This window comes from Chelonoidis abingdonii, chromosome 2, assembly GCF_003597395.2.
Source record: "Chelonoidis abingdonii isolate Lonesome George chromosome 2, CheloAbing_2.0, whole genome shotgun sequence".
Taxonomy (NCBI): domain Eukaryota; kingdom Metazoa; phylum Chordata; order Testudines; family Testudinidae; genus Chelonoidis; species Chelonoidis abingdonii.
Genome location: NC_133770.1, coordinates 258,694,763 through 258,715,541, shown reverse-complemented (window position 1 = coordinate 258,715,541; position 20,779 = coordinate 258,694,763). Strand labels below are relative to the sequence as shown.

The following is a 20,779-nucleotide window of genomic DNA, read 5'->3' as shown; positions in this document are numbered from 1 at the left end:
CTTTATACACCTCTACCCCGATATAACATGACCCACACGAATTCGGATATAACATGGCAAAGCAGCACTCTGGGGGGGCGGGGTTGCACGCTCCAGCAGATCAAAGCAAGTTCAATATAACACAGTTTTACCTATAACATCATTATATCAGGGCAGACGTGCACTTATTTTTGATTACAAGTGTTTGCATTGTAAAAAGACAAAAAAAAAAGTATTTTTCAATTCACCCAATACAAGTACTGTAATACAATCTCTATCATGAAAGCTGAACTTACAAATATAGAATTACGTACAAAAATACTGCATTCAAAAATAAAACAATGCAAAATTTTAGAGCTTGCAAGTCCACTCAGTCCTACTTGTTCAGCCAGTTACTCAGACAAACAAGTTTATTTACATTTGCAGGAGATAATGCTGCCCGCATCTTGTTTACAATGTCACCTGAAAGTGAGAATAGGCATTCACATGGCACTGTTGTAGCCCATGTTGCAAGATATTTACATGCCAGATGCACATGCCTCAACTACCATTCCAGGGGACATGTGTCCATGTTGATGACGGCTTCTACCTGAAAACCATCCAAAGCAGTGCGGACTGACACATGTTCATTTTCATTATCTGAGTCAGATGCCACCAGCAGAAAGTTGATTTTCTTTGGCGGTTCGGGTTCTGTAGTTTCCGCACTGAAGTTTTGCTCTTTTAAGACTTCTGAAAGCATTCTCCACACCTCGTCCCTCTCAGATTTTGGAAGGCGCTTCAGATTCTTAAACTTTGGGTCGAGTGCTGTAGCTATATTTAGAAATCTCACATTGGTACTTTCTTAGCATTCTGTCAAATCTGCAGTGAAAGTGTTCTTAAAATGAACAATAACATGTGCAGGGTCACCATCCGAGACTGCTGTAACATGAAATATATAGCAGAATGCGGGTAAAACAGAGCTTGGGACGTACAATTCTCCCCCGAGGAGTCCAGTCACAAATTTAATTAATGCATTATTTTTTTTAAAGAGCATCATCAGCATGGAAGCATGTCCTCTGGAATGGTGGCCAAAGCATGAAGGGGCATAAGAATGTTTAGCATATCTAGCACATATATACCTTGCAATGCTGGCTACAAAAGTGCCATGCAAATGCTTGTTCTTTCTTACTGGTGACATTGTAAATAAGAAGAGGACAGTATTATCTTCTGTAAATGTAAACAAACTTGTTTGTCTTAGCAATTGGCTGAACAAGAAGTAGGACTGAGTGGACTTGTAGCCTCTGAAGTTTTAAAAACAAAACAATGTAAGTGCAGTTATGTAACCAAAAAAAGAAATCTACATTTGTAAATTGCACTTTCAGGACGAAGATTACACTACAGTACTTGTATGAGGTAAACTGAAAAATACTATTTCTTCTGTTTATCATTTTTACAGTGCAAATATCTGTAATCAAAATATACACTTTGATTTCAGTTACAACACAGAATAAAAGATATATATGGAAATGTAGAAAAACATCCAAAATATTTAATACATTTAAATTGGTAGTCTCTTGTTTAAACAGTGTGATTAAAACTGCAATTGTGATTAATTTTTTTGAGTTAATCGTGTGAGTTAACTGGGATTAATTGACAGCACTACTAGGAAGTGAAGTCAAATTCCTCCTGATAAGAAACACTAGTTTGAGGGAATTGCCATGTGACCAGAGGCAGAAGATGGGATCCAGGGAGGAGGAGGTGTGGTTTGACACCACACAGATGCAAGCCCCACAGTTACAACATAACTTATTTATATAGTTTACTCTCCTTTGAGGCTTATGTAAGGACACTGTGGACTGCAAGAGATCATCAAGGATTTGGGAGCTGAGGGTCAGGGAAGGTGCCCTGCCTCATGATGGCTGCAATGAGCAAGGGAGGGCACAAAAAGCAGCAGCCATTGAAGATTTTTCTGCTTCTATCTTTGGGCCGTTCAAAGTTTGCATGAACTTTTCAGAGGGTACAGATGGTTCATATTCGGGTTCACATTTAAAACATTAACTAGACTACATGCCAGATTAGTTTAACCTCACATTTCAAGCAATCTCTCGGGGTATTCAGACTTGAATCAAGATCACAGCCCTCGACAACATTATTAAATGAACATCATCAGTATAAAATAAATCAAGGTATTTTGTAATTAAAGGGAAACAAAATAGCATCTGAAAACCATTTACTTAAATTTTATAGAAGTGTACATAAGATAGAAGCCAATTATCCTCCTTCAGCTCCAAATTCAATCTCCTCCACACACCAACTGACTCCATCCCCTGGGAACAGACCTTATGCACCAAGTTTCAGTTCTAAATCAGAGCTGCAGAGCTGCATTCCCCACCAAAATACTAATGCATCACAGAAAGCAGCTCTTGTGGAATAGGACAGATCTCTCCAAATTGCACGCCTGCTGCTCATGGTCTGAGTATAGCCTAGTGAAATAAGCTCCAAATCAATTACCATCATAGCAGTAGATGAGGCATTCCATGTAGCCAGCAGAACGAGGATGATCATTTCGGTCCCCAATATTAACAGTTAACGTGTTGGTGGAGCTCATAGGAGGAATCCCGCTGTCAGTAATCAGAATAGGCAGGTAAAACACCTTGTGCACTTCTCTGTCAAAAGTATGCAGCGCAGTGAGCAGTGCACTTCCATTGCTGAAATCCTGCAAGTTAAAGTAAGTTACGCTGCCAAAATTGCTGAGTAAGTGAAAGGAGAAAGGCCCTCCATTAGCAGCAGTGTCTCTATCTCTAGCATATAACAAAGTAGAAGTCTCGTTCATTTGAACAATTTGTGGTGAAGCTGTGTTTTCCCACACGACAGGGTTATACTGAGCGTCAAACTCTGGCCCATTGTCATTCACATCCTGCAGGGTCACAAGAACAGTGGCACTGCCAGTCAGACGAGGTTGTCCCATATCAGTGGCAATGACCACAAGGTGGTGCTGTGTCATAGTCTCATAATCCAGCAATCCTGCAACTACAACCCAACCATCATTACGCACAGAGAACTGTCCACTTGGGTCAGACCTGTTTATCAGGCGATACAAAAACCTTCCATTCAGCCCTGAATCTAAATCAACGGCAGAAACCTGTACAACTCTAGTGCCGAGAGGCACATCTTCAGCCAGAGCCATCACTTCATAGAATGGGGGATAAAACACAGGGGCATGGTCATTGGAATCCTCCACATAGACAACACAGTGAGCAATGCTGAAGAAATCGGTGTCTTCGGCTTTCACGGTCAGGTTAAACACCCTCTCATGAGGTTTCTCAAAGTCTAGGTGTTTCCGCAACCGAATAGTCCCACGTTTGTTGATTTTATCTGTCTCTACGGAGAATTTATGATCATCATCCCCATCAAGGATGCTGAACGTCACCACAGCATTTTCTCCTTCATCTCTGTCCGTAGCAGATACCATTGTGATCTCAGTGTTGATACTTGCATTTTCAGAGACAAAAGCCGTATACATCTTCCGTGTAAAGACTGGAGCGTGGTCATTTATATCAGATACCAAAATGGTGGCGGTGCCTGTCCCAGTGAGTCCACCTCCATCCCTTCCTTCAACCACCACCAGATACTTATTTTCCTTCTCCCGGTCCAAGGATCCGAGCACAGTACAGATGGTGCCCGTAACTGGGTTGATTGAAAACAAGTTGAGGTTGATTTCATTTTGGACATTTTGAATAATTCTATAAGTTAATACTGCATTCTTCCCAGCTTTGGGGTCATCGAGGTCTATGGCATTCATTTCCATTACAGTGGTGTCTGCTGGGGAATCTTCAGGAACCTGCCCCACGAAGCAGCCCTCTGACATGCAAAGGAAAAGAGGTGGGTTGTCATTCACATCTCTGACCTCTATGATTACATCTGCAAAGCCAGTTAGTCCCTCTCCATTTTCGTCTGTAGCAAGGACAAGAAAGCGCCACGTGGATCGCTTTTCACGGTCTAGCTTTTTGTTTGCGTAGATCTCTCCTGTGTACTCGTTGATACAGAACTCACTATTGGCCCCATGTCCATGTAAAGAGTAGCAAAGTGCACTCTGGTCAGCTTCTTGATCAGGGTCAGTTGCAGAAACCTAGAACAAACCACAGGAGGGGTGAGAGAGAGAGAACTGGAAATTCATTGTACTTCTACTGCAAGCTGCAGTACTATGGAGGCCTACTAAAGAACATGCCCCTATATGTTAACAGTTAAGGGTAAGCATCAGTTGGCTTGAGTCATTTGGGTCTTTCTGCAAAGGTTATAGCTGGGCTGGAGAAATAAGCTGATTGTGTTTAGGGAGACGAATGCATTCTGCGTGCTAGTGCCTTTGGAAAGAGGGGGGAAAATATGCAGGAAAAGCTAAGTGGAAGTGACAGTAAATCAACTGAACAAGTATTTGCAATGAGATTCAGTGGAATTTGAACTAGAGAAGCAAACAGAAATTGATTAATAGGTGCAGACAGGAGGGGTTAGAAACTGGGCCGAGTTTGGGTCTTGTCTTCCTTATACTCCTCTGATGGGGAAATCACCATCTATATTCCTTAGCACTTCCATAGTGTCTTCCCATCCAGAGATCTCAGAGAACCTTACAAATATTGATGAACATCCCAGTAACGTAGGTATGTACCCCCATTTTACAGATATGGAAATGAAGTCAGAGACAAGAGTAAATGATTTTCCCAAGGTCACAAAGGAAGCCTGTGACAGTTAAGAGAAAGCTGATCTTCTGACTTTCAGTCCCATGTCTCAATCACAAGTCTATCTTTCCTTTGCACTTTTCTTACCATGGGTCAGTAGGTTTGTTTACATTTATACTGGCCAGTAACTAAGTTCATTATCCAATTCCAGCCACCACATATTTTTGTTTAATCTATTCTATAAAAAGAGTGTAGATAGCTGGAAAACACAGAAGACAGAAAGATACCAGATTCTTACAAATTCCAGGTGTCAAGGTTCCCCCTCTTCTGATAAGATCTGGCTCCCAGTAACTGATGTAACTGTCAAGCTGAATAAAAATTTAATTTACTCTTAAATACCCCCCACCACTCTGCTTCATGCAAACTGATTTACCTTTAGAACCAGAACAGGCAGATCTGTAAGTTCCTCCAAGACACTGGCATGGTACTCATTGTTAGTGAACACTGGAGATTCATCGTTCTTATTGATTACACTGATGGCAATGAGTGTGTGATTCTCCCACTTCCCATCAGAGGCTACAAGCCGGAGCTCATAACGCTGCTCTTGTTCATAGTCCAGACACTGAGTAATGAAGATGGTTCCCACTTCAGGTTCAACATCAAAAGCTCCTTTCACATTTCCTGATGTAATCTGATACCTCAGTTTGGCATTTGCACCTATACGAAACAGCAAATGTTTACTTACTGCTAGTATTGAATTCCACACCATACTTCTCAAAGCACTCGGTAAAGCTGCAGCAGACATTTATTAACGGGATGTGTAGTTTGACTTTGACACAATAGGCCAAAGTTTTCAAGAGACAAGCACTTGTATTATGCCTTAACAAAAAAGTAATCATGAGTGATGTGGAGAAAGTACATAAGGAAAAGTTATTTACTTATTCTCATAATACAAGAACTAGGGGCCACCAAATGAAATTAATGGGCAGCAGATTTAAAACAAATAAAAGGAAGTTCTTCACACAGCGCACAGTCAACTTGTGGAACTCCTTGCCTGAGGAGTTGGGGAGGCTAGGACTATAGCAGCGTTTAAAAGAGAACTGGATAAATTCATGGAGGTTAAGTCCATTAATGGCTATCAGCCAGGATGGGTAAGATATGGTGTCCCCAACCTCTGTGTGTCAGAGGGTGGGGATGGATGGCAGGAGAGAGATCACTTGGATCATTACCAGTTCGGTTCACTCTCTCTGGGGCACCTGGCATTGGCCACTGTTGGTAGACAGGATACTGGGCTAGATGGACCATTGGTCTGACCCAGTACAGCCGTTCTTATGTCATGTTCTCATGTTCTTAAGTAACTGGAGTCAGAAACGTGTATGTGAAAGTGTGAGTAAGACAGAGAGAAACAAGTAACTGCAGAGTTCTGTGTTTGTAAGCACAGTTATATGTACAAGCATAGTTTGCAAGCAGAAGTTAGGTAACTCTTTTGTTGATTAATTTTAGCCCTACAGGTCTAACGTGTATTCATTTCCTGATACTGAAAAAAATTCACTATTATTAAAGACCAGAAGCTATTTTTGTTTAATAGTGTCCCCTGCCCTCCACCCTCCCCGATGTTAAAGTCAAGCAGCTGTTGTTGCTACACTCTCATTTTTATTTTTACCACCAGGTGGTGCTAAAATCTCAAAAGAACAGCAAGGTTTCAAAAGACCATTTGGTTTCAAAATATATTCCATCTACATGATCCTACTTATTTTCTTTTGCATTGTTCAAAATGTTTGGAAACATGGGAAAGTGATAAGCTATTGTCTTTGAAAAGGAAAAAAGGAAGAAACATGACAAGATGCTAGATACATTGAAGTGGTTTTGGTTGTTAGAATCAAGTTCACTCCACTTGGCACAGGGGCAAAGAATCATTTTCTATACAGAATACATAAGCTCTTAATAGAGGGGGGGAAACCTTTTCAACCTTTTAATTTATTCTGAAATGTCTTACCCATATATTACTGAAGTAACATGAGCAGCAATTGATAGGAGTCAAAAAACAAACAAACAAAAACCCTGCTGTATTTCAGATGTTTGAACATGAAAGAGTTAGGCCCCAGTTGTAACCCACCTATCTAAGTGACTAAAGTTGTTTTTTTGAAAATTCTCAACTCCAGCAGTATGCTCCATGCTCTCTCCTTTCTACTCCACCAACCAGACTAAGAGGGGCATTTAGCACACCACTACTGAAGAGAAGAATTGTGAGGATTTAAATGTCTGTTGTTCTAAAATAAAAGGATCACCAGCATATTGTTATTCTACGAAGTGGACACTTGAGTAAATTACTAAGAATTCTTGACATGTTTACGCCAGAAAGATTCTTCTCCTCTCCAAACTATTGAAAGCTATTTAAAGTGTCTCATTAATACAATCAATTACCAAATTAAAACAGAAAATCATTAGCTCACAAGAGAAACCATTATTATGGTGGATCCTGCATCACTCAAAAGCACTGAAAAAATATAGGAGAAGTATGTTTACACACCTTCATCTTCATCATTTGCTGTTACTGTCACAATAGCACATCCAACTTCCTTGTCCTCCTCTACGCTGATTTCATATACTGGGTGAGGGAAAGCTGGAGCATTGTCATTGACATCACTGACAAAAATCTTCACATATGCTGTATCTGAAAAGGAGACATAAAATGAAAATTTAGATTACAGAGACCAGAGATAAAGTTACTTGTAGGATGGCCTAACCTATCGCTGAAGAAGAACTCTGTGCAAGTTCGAAAGCTTGTCTCTCTCACCCACCAAAGTTGGTCCAATAAAAGATATTACCTCACCTATCTTGTTTGTGTAACCTACCCTGACATTCCACCAAAAACTCCACTTCTACCAATGGCAGTGGAACTCTTTCTTATCTGGTATATAAACCATTATGTTTACCTGTGTTGGGCTGTCCATAAACACCAGGTCGAGCAGACTCTGCAGAATCCTGAGACTGAACTTCAATCAAATAAGAGCCTTTCTTCTCTCTGTCAAAAGATGCTTTGGTGGAAATAATTCCTGTCTCAGGACCAATGGTGAAGAACTGGTAATCTTCACTAAAGTCTTTCAACATTGAATATTGAACCTGAAGTTCAGAAATTTTATGTGAGTTTCCATGCATACCATTTCATGTAAGTGCTGTGTTCCCATCCTTCCTCAGCCCTTTCAAACTCTTTGCAAAATAATATTTGAAAAGGCTCATATTTGAACAGACTGTCTTGAGGCCTTCTCTCAGTCTGAATACAAAGTTAGAATGCTTATATAAAATAACCCCCGATGTTCCTGGTAATATACAATTAGGACTGGTCAAAAAATTTCCATCAAAGTTGTTCTGAAGGAAAACTGAGCTTAGATTAAATCACATATTTCACAGAAACTTTGAAAACCAACAACTTTTCAGCTGAAAATTGTCAGTTCTATGACAAAAAGTAAATTTTTTTCAAAGGAAAAATCCCCACACACTTCCCCACCAGTTCTGTATACAATATTTGCTACACAGTTTTTCAGTGACAGCTTATGGTAGGTTTGCAAGTTACAACATGGTAACATGTTGAGAGTCAAAGTTGTCTCACAAGAGCCATCCTGTGGATTTTGAGGCAAAGGGTAATGAATGAGGCAGAAAAGGGAGAGCAGCACTTCACAATGCTGCTTGCCAGTTTACATTTGATCACTACAACAGAGCTGGCCAAAGAGCCACTCATGAGTTAAACATGAACAAAGAAGTTAAAAAATGAAGCCTGAGGCTACCCTGACAATTAATATGGTGGGGGCAGCCCACAGAGAGCACGAATAGGAGGATGCAGTGCTTCATCATTTCTCCAGCTCAAGTTGGGTCACTATGTGACATTACCTAGAGTCTCCTCCTGTCTGAGATGGAGCAGACCACATGCATCCTACCTACCCACCTATCTTTGGTACTTGTATGGTCCGTATCACTGTAATATCTGCCTGCCTCTTAATCTTTACTATATTTATCCTCACAAGGCCCCTGTTAGGTAGGGCAGTGCTATTATCACTACAATCAGCTGGGGAACTGAGGCACAGAGAGATTGTGACTTGCCTGAGGTCACGCAGGAAGCCAGTGGTGTAATAGAGACTGATCCCAGATCTCCCATGCCAATGCCCTAACCACTGGAATATCCTTCCTCTCCCTTTTTTTTTTTTTTTTTTGGTTGTTTACACACAAATCAGAGGCAGCTCTTAATAGTTAGGTAAAATTTAGCCAACCTGCTCAAAGAGGAAGGGAGAGGTGCCTATGGCTCATTATTGTCCCATCTGCTACTTGTCTTTTCTCACTGTTTAACGCGTCAATGCTATTTAACAGATTAATATTGCTGGGAGAAAAAGAGTATGTAATAAGTTAAACCTCTCCATGTGGCCCAGAATCCAAGTCAGTTGCTAAAACCTGGGCAACAGATGTGCCAATAGCTGCTTCTTCAGGTACAGACACCTTGTAGGTAGAAGATGTGAAGAATGGAACATTATCATTGACATCTGCAGAGAGAGGAATTAAGACATAATGAGAGGAGGTTAAAATCTTAAAACTGTACCTTTTAAAAAACAAAATTAGCAGACTGCTTTGAAAAACTATCACAGAGTTCCTGCTAACATCCAATCCTGTTTTCTACTTTCCCATTCTCAAGGCAGATGGCAGAAGCTCTTTTAATTAGAGTGATTGTGAGGTTTCTGGAAGATGTGTGTTATAAGCATAAGTCCCAATTCTGAACCTTAGCGTCCAAAATGTGGGTGCCTGCATGAAACCTCCAAGCTTAATTACCAGCTTAGATCTGATAGCATTGCCACCAGCCAGATTCTCAGTGTCTGGTGCACTCTGGTCTCCGCAAAACCTTCCCTGGGGACCCCAAGACTCAGATGCCCTTAGTCTACAACAAAGGGAAATAACCCCCTCCCCTTGTCTCCTCTTTTTTTCCTCCCCAGGCTTCCCCTCCCTGGATGGCCCTGGACGATCACCCTATTTCAATTCCTTGAAAAGCAAAACAGAGAGATCAAATTCTTTCACCCTCATCAGAGTCCTGAAAGGTAGCTTGCAACTCTGCCACAAAGTGATTTCTTCCCCTGCTTCCTCCCCACCAATTCCTGGTGAGTTCTAACTAGGAAAAAATCCAACAGGTCTTAAAAAGAAAGCTTTATATAAAAAGAAAGAAAAGACAAAAATGATCTCTGTATCAAGCTGACAATACAGGGTATTTTGCTTAAAGAAAAATGAATAACAGCCTTATCCAAAAGAATACAATTAAACCTTCCAACTACACACATGTAAACAAAACAATATAAAAACCTATTGTCTTCTACCTTTGTACTTACACTTGGAAACAGAAGATTAGAAATCTGAAGAGTAGAGATCTCTCCCACGCCGAGAGAGCACAGAGCAGACACAGACAACAGACACACACCCCAAAATTCCCTCCCTGAGCTTTGAAAAATCCGGTTGCCTGATTGGTTCTCTGGTCAGGTGTTTGGTTCCCTTTGTTAACCCTTTACAGGTAAAAGAAACATTAACCCTTAGCTATCTGTTTACGACAATGTGATGCTGTGATTTCACGTATTATGCAAGACACCGATTAACCTAATAACCTAGTAACTTACTGATGCCAGAAGCTGGTATTCGTTGGCCCTGGTCCTGGCAAAGACTTACATACCTACTGAATAGCATTCAAGATTACCTATTGAAACCAATGGAACTGTTCAGATATCTAAATTTAAGATGGGACTAATGTCTGATAATGCAGACCTCCACCAAAATAAACTGGTTTTTACTTCACCCCTTTTGTTATTTTGATGAAAGCTTGTGTGCAGGCCTGCCCTTGTCTTTGCAGGATCAGAGCCTTGGAGACCACTCCAGTGTCAGTAACTGCAGTTACGAACTGTCATTAGTTTAAAGAGATACTGGTCAACTTGAAATCCAGTCATTTTCAAAATATGGATTAAAAGTAGCTTCAGGTGCTACATTTGCACTGGACTCTCCTGTTAATTTTTGTGGGTTTACAACCACATTTTTCTGTTTTAAAAAACTTCTTTCCCCTGTTGCTGTGTGAAAGGCCAAAGAGAGGAGCTGACTAAAGTCAACTGATGAAATTGAACCTACACCAAGTATTGTAAAACACAAAAAACAAATTAAAAACAGACAACAAGATTTTGCTAAGTGTGTTCTATTCTAAACATTACTTGTAACAATAGTAGGTAAAACAGAGAAATGCAATTTAAACATCTCTCAATGAATGAGACTGACAAATTCTTAGGGCCTGATCTTGGAAACGCACGTTAAAAACTTTACAATTCTGAGACTGTCCCATTTATTTCAACATGTGCAAGTGCTTGCGGGATCAGGGCCTTAGATTGTTACTGTGTTTGTTGGTATTACAGGCTTGCTTTACAACCCAGTTTTCCTGTATACCTAACTCTCTATTGTGACAGACTATTTTTCATGTGTTATTTCAACAAACACGATCAATATACTTTCACAGTTTTAGTAAATGTATTCACTCATTGTTGAGTTGAGAGAGTGGGGAATACAATCTCTCTCTCTATGTATATAATGTGTGTGTATTTTTTGCATATGCATATATAAAAAGTGACTCATATTTTGTAAGTCAAGGCTTCTGGTAGCTAATTCCCACTTAAAAGTGCTTTAACTTGCATTCCCTTTCCACACCCCAAAATGAGTCTATTGTATAGAATTTTATGTTACTGGAAAATCATTTTTGTTCCTGGCCAAAATGAAGTTGCCATTAAACTGAGTTACAACACTATTAATAGGACCATGGAACAATGTTACTAATGAATATTGATTTGTGGTAGTTTGAGTGTAATCTCTTTGGAACAGAGAATGTTTTCATTTCAAAAGATATTATCTGTTCCAAAGAGAGAGAGAGAGAGAGAGAGAGAGAGAGTGTGAGTGTGGTGCCTAGCACAATAGGGCCCTGATCCTGACTTTAGGTACTGGCCACTACACAAATAAATAACAGTAGTTTTCGTGTTGGTGTATTATGGATGAGCTCCATAGATTAACATGCTTTTCACTATGCAATTACGGTAGTAAAATCAGTAAAGATGAACGTTTTCATATCTTTTTCTGACAGCCCTGATGTAGAGACGCAGAGTGGCCTCTCACTGACCCACAGGGGGAGGGACCACTGCTAACCGACTACACGTGTGTATGTAATATGAACTAACGAGGGACAAACAAGCAACATTTAATTTTAATCATTTGTGAAATTATATAGTAGGGTCTCTTTTCCTTAAAAGTGCAAAGATATTTGGTTTTTTTTAAAAAATTGGACAATTAACAATTATTAGGTACGCATTTTCGCTGTCCTGTTCCAAGAGTTAATCATTTCAGTAATCCCCAAATATCCCTAATATATAAAATACTTCCAGTACTACTCTCTTCTCTCACTAGAATTGGGACACTTCCTGGGCCATTTCTGGCATTAGAAGGATTCCTTTATTATTACGCTTACATCACACTATTATTTTTTAGTGCAGATATTTCTATATTAAGTTTATGTTTTTAAAATACCACATCCCACTTGTTAAATCACACTTTTGTGGTATCTTCAGGTGAAAAGACTATTTCTACTACTGCACAATGTCTCAAAATTCAAAGGAAATTTTATGCTGTTAAATCCAGGCTTCATTCCATAATTTCTAGTGCTGATATTTTAGAAATACTCTAAGTGCCATTCTAAAATTACCTGTTCTAGTTACAGTAGTTCAGTGGTCCTTACCTGTTATATTAATACAGACAGTGGTGAACGAAGCTAAAGGAATCACTGCTACGTTTTGTGCCCTGACTCTCAGAGTGAAAAACTTGGTTGTCTCAAAGTCAAGTGGTTCAGAGACTAGTAGAGAAGCAGATCCATCCACTCTGTTTGGCTTCAGGTAGAAACGAATAGGCATGTTAGTCTCTGGAACTTGACCCTCCTCCAGGTTATATGTAACCCTGGGATCACCAAGGGAGGATGTGGCTTTGACAGTCTGAAGAGAAAAAAAGTCACTGTATTTGTTTATGAAGTGCATGATTCTGAGTATTAAGATGTCTGTTTGGGGGGTTGGGGTTGTGCATGCATGATGAGACAGACAGTTTGCCTTCATTCTGGAGATCTGTCTAATTTTTGTACTGCTTTTGCTGTGGTTCCAAGTTGTAATCAATATTAAATTTCCCTGCTCTGTAAATATGGCAATGGGTATGAACATCACCTTCAGGTAAAAGGAATTTTTTTCCCCAAAAGACGTCCAAAGGGGGATTACTATGAGGATCTCACTCTTCAGCAAGCTGTGCTGAGCCTGGCTGGGTAAAACAAACTTTTTCCAAGTGCTTGAATCTCATGCCTGGGAGATGAAGAGGAACTGTAGGAATCAATTAATAATTACAGAAAGGACTGCCTGGATTGAAGCAAATCAGTGTGTTCAGTTTAAAAACATGTTTGACTAAGAAAAAAAAACAATATACATTTCATCCACTGCTGAAATACAGCAGAGCTACTCCATCACTAAAACAGCACTTACAGATGGCACTGAAAATTGCAGGGAGAACTCAGAATGGAATCACTGAAGCTGGAATTTGGTCAGGACACCAGAATTAACATCTCAAGTCTTGTGAAAAATGCTCTAGAATTTTTCATATGGGCTAAGCCTCAGATTTGCAATGCATCCAAAAGATGCTCCCTCCAGGAGCACCCCTTGCTGGGGCACTGGTTTTACAAAGTAATAGAGAAGAGTGCTGCCTTCTGAGTCACAACATCTCCTGCAGCTTCTGGAATTTCCTTGGAGATATCCTATGTAAAACTAAAAGCGCAAGGTAGTAAAGGCATGTATATCCTTCTATATACACACACAGGACAGAAGGAAGGGAGAGGGGACTATTCCAGAGAGAGAAGGAGGTTCCCTTATAGCATACCATTATGTTGGTGTCACGAATGGTGTTCTCTGGGACTGTAGCCCAGTATCCGCTCTGTTCCCAATGTGGTGGCTGATTGAGTATGTTAGTAATAGTTACAGTCAGCTCCACAGTGCTGCTTCTGTTGCCTCCATCTGTTGCTACAATATACCGGCTGATTCGAGTTGTCTACAAAGTAGTTTTAACAAAAAGTTTAAGGAACTCTAAAAACTAATTTGCACAAATCAACAGATTGAGATTAACTTTCTGCCACATATTCCATGAGAAGAAAGCTGTGTTACATTTTGTATGACAAGAGTCCTGTTACCTGGGAGATCAGATGGTTCACATACACCCAGCCGGTGCTGGGGTTGATTTGGAAGTATTCTGGCTGTTGCTGTAACATGGAATATACAATGGCAGCATTCACACCTTGGTCATCATCATGAGCTGCAGCATGGAGGAAACTTGTGCCCACTGGCGTGTCTTCACGGAGGAAGTCTTTTTAAAAAGGATGAGACATTTATTCTCAGCAGGCCTCATTCTCATGTATAATGACAATATTCCTGGATCTGGCAATTCTAGAAGTGAAGGGGACACTCACGATTCTCAGCTCCAGGTCAGTGCTAAGATCACAGAACAGTGTGGCAGTATTTCCAGTTTACAGATCACTGCTGCACAATCACATTGGCATCTGAGCTGTGAAACAGCCTAAAAGACCTACCTGTATTTGTATGTGAACAGGGTTAGCCCTTCCTTTATACAAAGTGAACCAGTACTCCAGAGAAGCTGGTTTCACGTTAAACTAGAACAGGAATCAGCAACCTTTGGTATGTGGCCCACCAGGGTCAGCACCCTGGTGGGCCAGGCCAGTTTGTTTACCTGCCACGTCTGCAGGTTCGGCTGATCGTGGTGCCCACTGGCTGTGGTTCGCTGCTCCAGGCCAATGGAGGTGGCGGGAAGCAACGGGGCCAAGGGATTTGCTGGTCACCACTTCCTGCCACTCCCATTGGCCTGGAATGGCAAACCGTGGTCAGTGGGAGACATGATTGGCCGAATCTGTGGACGCGGCAAGTAAACAAACCGGCCTGGCCCGTCAGGGCCACATGCCAAAGGTTGCCGATCCCTGAACTAGAACTACCATCACTTTTGTAAGTCAATACAATGTGTAAAATATCAGAGGTATTTGTGCAACTAAAATAAATGTTGTTTTGATTATGCAGCTTTTAAATTATTGCAACATAAAAATATTTAAGTTTTCTCTGGGGTTTTCCCTACTGTATTATGTACTGTTATGAAAGCTGTTAAGTGAACCATGTTTCTTGTTTCCTATTCTCATCTAAGTCACTTTCTTTGCCCACCAAAGTGTGACTGCCAAAGAATAAATGGCCTAGTCATGCCATTCTTACAAGTAGAAATATGTCCGGAAGTGGTTTGCTGGTACTGAAATAAAATAACAACAATGGAATTTATTACTAGTAAATACTGCAAGAGATTCTCAATTGTCCTGCAATAGATTTTATGTTCTGAGAATAGTATCCTGTTAAAATACATTGTACCAAAAGGTTCAAGCTGAATTGGAAATGCGTTGTATCATGTGTTCCTGTTTGCGATAAGCACTTCTGTAACAATTACTAGGATGTAACTATTATATACAGTTAAACATTTGAGTACAGCCCCTTCCAGACATGTATGGATAATTAATAGTGATGAATTGTTTAAACCAAAGTATTTGAATAAGACCATAGTATATGAGAATAGAGCACCAGCAGTTACCAGTAACATTAGAAACCCATGACTAATTACATTTGATTTTGTTATAAAGAGGAGACAGTATTTTTAATTCCATGACGTACAAACATTGATTGCTTATAGACAGATACTAGAACACACTGTCAGAGCAGCCCCATGGCTCTGTTAGGATAACAGTTTCCCAATCCTGAAGAAGTGCTTTTTGCTAGCTGGCTCCCCATATGAGGAAGGGAGCAGGAAGCTTCCCAATCACCCATAAACATCAGCATTATATTGAACTCAGAATTCAACCTCAGTTTTAGTGCTCATGAAAGACAGATACTGGTAGCACTGAATGAACAGTGTGGTTGAAGGCACTGAGTCAGGCTCACCTTCAAACAAATATGTCCCTCTCCTCCATCAAGACTTCCCTGTTCTGTCGTACAAAACTCTTATGTCACTGTTAGGACTTCTGTCCCATCATTCATTCTAAACTGAGTGGTGGTGGTGTCATGCTTGCAAAGTCCACTCGTAGACAGGAACATAGATACTGCTATACCAGACTGGACCAGTGCACCATATACACCAGCATTAAGTCACTACTCTAAGAATTATTTTGGGGAAGGTCCATGGCCTACAGGTGGTCAGACTAGATGATTCCAAAGTCAGAAAGCACCACTGTAATCTGAGACTCTGACAGTGGCCAGTACAGATGATCCAGAGGAAGGTGTATGAAACCATGAAGTGGACAGCTATGGAAGAGCCTAACTTTCTCCCTAACCTCCTCCAAGGCTGGTTGACGCTGCGAAGCGTAATGGGTTATATCAGTTCTAGAACTCTTTGTTTCTTTCCCCTTTATTGGCATATATGCTCATTCACCTCTAGTCCTTTTCTGACTCCTGCTAAACTCTTGGCCTCAATGATATACTCATGGCAATAATTTTTACAGGTTTTTTTGTTTGTTTGTTTGGTTTTTTTTACAAAACTAAAGTATTTCCTTTTTATCAGAGATAAATTTGCTGCCTTTCAGTTTCATGGAATGTCCCCTTGTTTTTGTATTATGAAAGAGTGAAAATAGCAGTGTCTCATCTATCCCATTCATTGCTTTTTAACCCTTTATTATGCCCTTCTTCTATGGCTTCCCTCTAAAGAGAACACTCCTAAGTCTTTTCACACTCTCCTTCAGGTGCAAGTTTATCCATACTTCTAATAATTCAATGCTCATTTGAAATTCCTCCTTATCCTTTTCCCATTTCCACTGTATCTGTTTTGTCATAAGGATACCAGAACTGAACATTGCATGCAAGTGAAGGTGTACTATTAATTTAAATAATGACATTAAACTATATCCAGCATTTTCTATCCCATTCCTTATCCAAGTTAACATTTTTTTCCAACTGCTGCAGCACAATAAATAGGGGCTTATTTAGAGTTGTCCAAAAATACCCACATCTCCTGACTTCCTTAAAAGCCAGATTCAAACTCATTTCTGCAATATAAAAGCATTAGACCACTAAACCTAATCATGTTCATGTTTTATATAAATATGTTCTTTATATGAAATTATATGAGTGGTCTTTAAGCAAATTTAATAGACTGGAGTTTGGATGAAGCCCAAGTTCACAAACAGCTATTACTCTTGTCCTACTCATGGTTCAATTTCTCATGATACAAACAGTGAACAGAACTAACATACATTTCTGAGCTTTTCTATGCTTCTCACTTTTACATTTTGTAAATATGTCCAGGGTACCTAAATGACGATTTCCGTAGCCACAGACATGATTTTCTTGAACCTTTTAGCCTGTGCATAGCTGAGATGTTGAAGTTATTTGCAGGGACCAAGGGGACAGTTATATAGCAATCTGATAATTTTGTGAAGACAAGCAATGGGAGTTAACTTAAGCTACAGTAACAGATGCTTGCATATAACAATGTAAAACTCTTACCAATCAAAGACATAAGAAATGTATAATTTCTCTCTATGCAAAGATTTCAAAACTGAAGCTAAATATATTATAGTAAATTAGATCATATACTCTTATTTCAATGAAGAATTTTTCATTCCTAGGCAATTGGTTTGAATGCAGGCCAGGACCGTAGTGACCAAGAATGACTGTCATCCAGTGAGTTTAGTGGCCCATGAGCATTATTAGAGTCAGTCCAGTTCCTAGTGGAACAGATGTCTGCACCACAAAAAAACATTCTCTCACCATGTTACTGTTTTGGCAAATCCCTTCCAGATCACAAATGAAACACAGCTGCCTGTGATCTGCCTGTCCTCGGGAACCATATTGGTGACCAATCAGGTAACATTCACACATACCAAATTTACTACTTCTGTGAGCAGGTTACTCATAACTGTTCAGTCTGGAGATTCTGGCACCTTCCTTCAGAGGATCTGGTGCTGACCAGTGTCAGACACAAGGTAGGGATTAGATAGACCATTAAGTCTGATACAGTATGGCTGTTCCCATGCTCCTCCTTTGAAATAATGTGTCCTCTTGAGTTTTGCTGGAATTGGGATTTATTAAAACCTCAAATGTAGTCATATTTTAATTGCTTGCATTCACATCTAATTCAAGCCACATGTGACAATTTTGACAGCCTCCTAATCCCTATTCCTCACATCAGAACAAGCACAGAAATTGCGACAACTGGCTGTCTATGTTCAAAAGATTCAGTATTGCAAGTTGAGATTAGGGTGCACTAGAAGGTCTGGAAAAGTTTGCACTGCACATGTCTGCATCATGCATAACTCAAAAAAACCACCCAACACATCACCACCGCCACACAAACTCCTTTTCCTAAAGCATGTTGGCCAACACGTTAAATTAAGTGTTACTTAAAAACCTGTTTCTACTAGGTACTGACAAGTTTACACATTTTTAAAAAGTGTGAAATGATTGTGCCCTACTGTTTGCCACAGCTAGCTAACAGGTGTTAAAATACAACTTACCCTCCCTGTCCACTCTAGAGATTTCAAAAGGGTTTAACACCTTTAGTTAAACAAAACCACCTTTTATCATAGCCTAGACAAGGCCTTCCATGAGCCCCTTCAACTTCCACAAAGTTTGTTTTCACACCAAGTTGGTTTCTAGACAGATTACAGGCTCTTTGGAGTCTCACTTTCCCTATTACTTTAGGGGAAAAGGCAGGGCTGGCTCCAGGCCTCAGCACGCCAAGCACGTGCTTGGGGCGGCATGCCGCGGGGGGCGCTCTGCTGGTTGCCGAGAGGGCGGCAGGTGGCTCTGGTGGACCTCCCGCAGGCGTGCCTGTGGAGGGTCCGCTGGTCCTGTGGCTCCGATGGAGCTTCCGCAGGCACGCCTGCGGGAGGTCCACCGGAGCTGTGGGACCAGCGGACCCTCCGCAGGGACGCCTGCGGGAGGTCCACCAGAGCCGTGGGACCAGCGGACCTTCCGCAGGGATGCCTGCAGGAGGTCCACTGGAGCCACGGGACTGGGAGCGGCAGACCGCCCCCCTGCGGCGTGCCGCCGTACTTGGGGTGGCGAAATGGCTAGAGTCGGCTCTGGTAAAAGGAGTCCCAGAAATAAGGGTCTGGTCTAGGAATACAAACTCATTCTGCCACCCTATCTTGCTGTCCCATATATTTGAATGTAATCCTTCAGAAAAACATACGGCAGACATATTCCTACTGAGCAGGAAAACAAGTCAACTTGAACCATGTAGCATTGTTCCGGTCACATAGTGAATAAGGCCACCCAAAAATCAATCACTTTTAAGAGTGATGCAGTCACCAGCATTAAGAGTTATTTTCACAGATAGCTGTATTTCAAAAAGAACTCAATCTGTCAACTACATTCATGCTCCTGAGTGCTGTGTGATGTTAGGACAGAGGGTGCGTGGTTAAATCACTCACATTGGTAGCGACTGTTCTCAAACTTGGGGTCATTGTCATTGACATCAGCAATGAAGATGGTGATTTGACAAACACCAATCAATGGTTCCTGAGCTTGATCTGCAGCTGTAACAGAGAGCATACACTCTCTCAGTTTCTCTCGGTCAAAGCTCTGAGTAGTAGTGATGATTCCTAGAAACAGAAACACCTTATGTGTGTTACACATACAAAGCCACGACTAAGCCAGCAAAACACACCAGGCATCACTCACACAGTAGGTAGCAGAACTGGACATACCAGGTCCACACTGCTCAGTTTACCTGCACCACCACTGTGCAAAGTACTGATTAAACATGACTAATTTAAGGTTCCCTGTTTCTGCCACTCCTCACAGTCACCAGCCTGCACTAACTGTGCCACTACTGTCAACAGCCAGCACCTTTCAAATCGGCCACTTGGACAGAGAGCTTCAGGCTAGATACCTTTTACCCCACTTCCCTCTCCCAACCCAAGAAACATCCATGGAGGTTACTTCAATGACAACATAAGTCAGAGTATTTCAAAGACACCTAAGAGAAATATCAATGCACAGCAAATGTAAGTGATATAACTAAAATCATCTTTAGTTTAAGATCCAGGTAACAGCTTCATGAAATAGGTTAAAATAGAGTAAAATATTGTAGTTATGGTTACGTTTGTCAAAGATACACTTCCATCCAAGAATGCAAGTCTCACTCTCTGCTAACTGCTTCTTTCTTGGCATCTCAGTTTTGTCAGTTAACCTGTACCTTCTGCCCTTTCCCATCTCAGGCTTTGGTGCCTCTGTTATATAGTTGGGTCACAAATATTTAGGTGTGAACAAAGGTGAAAGTAAGCTGGTACAGTCGTATGGAGTACCTGCAAGAGCTGGTATGCCATGCTGGACTGGACCGGCTTCCCCAGGCTGGCAATTTAAAGGACCCGGGGCTCCCTGCAGCGGCTAGAGACCCAGGTCCTTTGAATCGCTGCCCAAGCCCCACTTCCAGAGCCTTGGGCTAGCAGGGCAGGGCTCTGCCAATGATTTAAAGGACCTGGGGATCCAGGCCACCACTACCACAGCAGCACCCTGGGGAACTTAAATCCTGATTTAAAGGGACCGGGTATTTAAAAGTCCAGCCTCTTCTGATTGAGGCCACGCCTCTTCTGGTTGAGGTCACGCCCCCTGCGCAGGACTCCGGCATACCACTAAGTCCTTTAAATTACTTTCGCCCCTGGGTGTTTACATCCTGAATTACCATTCTATACTGACGGCATCTTTTGTATTTATATAGGGACAATATTTTTCTAGTCCAACACTTGTGGCAGTGTTTACCACCATCTCCTTCTGCTGCTATAACCACTGTATTTGTAGTATTTTAAAACTGAAGTCTGGACTTCCAATCTATATTTGTCAGACACTAACCAGTTCAAAGAGTTGTTAGCTCATATCAAAGGGATGAATACACGCTCAGCTAGAACTGTAGATCCATTCATGCTTCCTCCTCTGCCAACTACAGTCTATTTATATTTCAATAGTGAGATTTGTCCCAAGATAAAGTTAATGTTTCAGAATAGCTTTATACCCCAGTAAATTGGGGTTTCT

The 20,779-nt window shown here is 41.0% G+C and overlaps 1 protein-coding gene across 1 annotated transcript in view; it reads right to left on the bottom strand.

Moving 5' to 3' along the window:
- Window positions 1-20,779, bottom strand: part of LOC116815492 (neural-cadherin-like) — an 88,404-nt gene that overhangs the window by 22,339 nt on the left and 45,286 nt on the right. The window contains exons 10-18 of the mRNA XM_032763922.2: window positions 19,180-19,350; window positions 13,897-14,069; window positions 13,590-13,757; window positions 12,418-12,667; window positions 9,036-9,163; window positions 7,568-7,754; window positions 7,162-7,305; window positions 5,065-5,348; window positions 2,470-4,087 (exon numbers count right to left, since the gene is read on the bottom strand). Of these exons, the coding sequence (XP_032619813.2) occupies window positions 2,470-4,087; window positions 5,065-5,348; window positions 7,162-7,305; window positions 7,568-7,754; window positions 9,036-9,163; window positions 12,418-12,667; window positions 13,590-13,757; window positions 13,897-14,069; window positions 19,180-19,350 (3,123 nt within the window). The remainder of the gene's footprint in view (window positions 1-2,469; window positions 4,088-5,064; window positions 5,349-7,161; window positions 7,306-7,567; window positions 7,755-9,035; window positions 9,164-12,417; window positions 12,668-13,589; window positions 13,758-13,896; window positions 14,070-19,179; window positions 19,351-20,779) is intronic.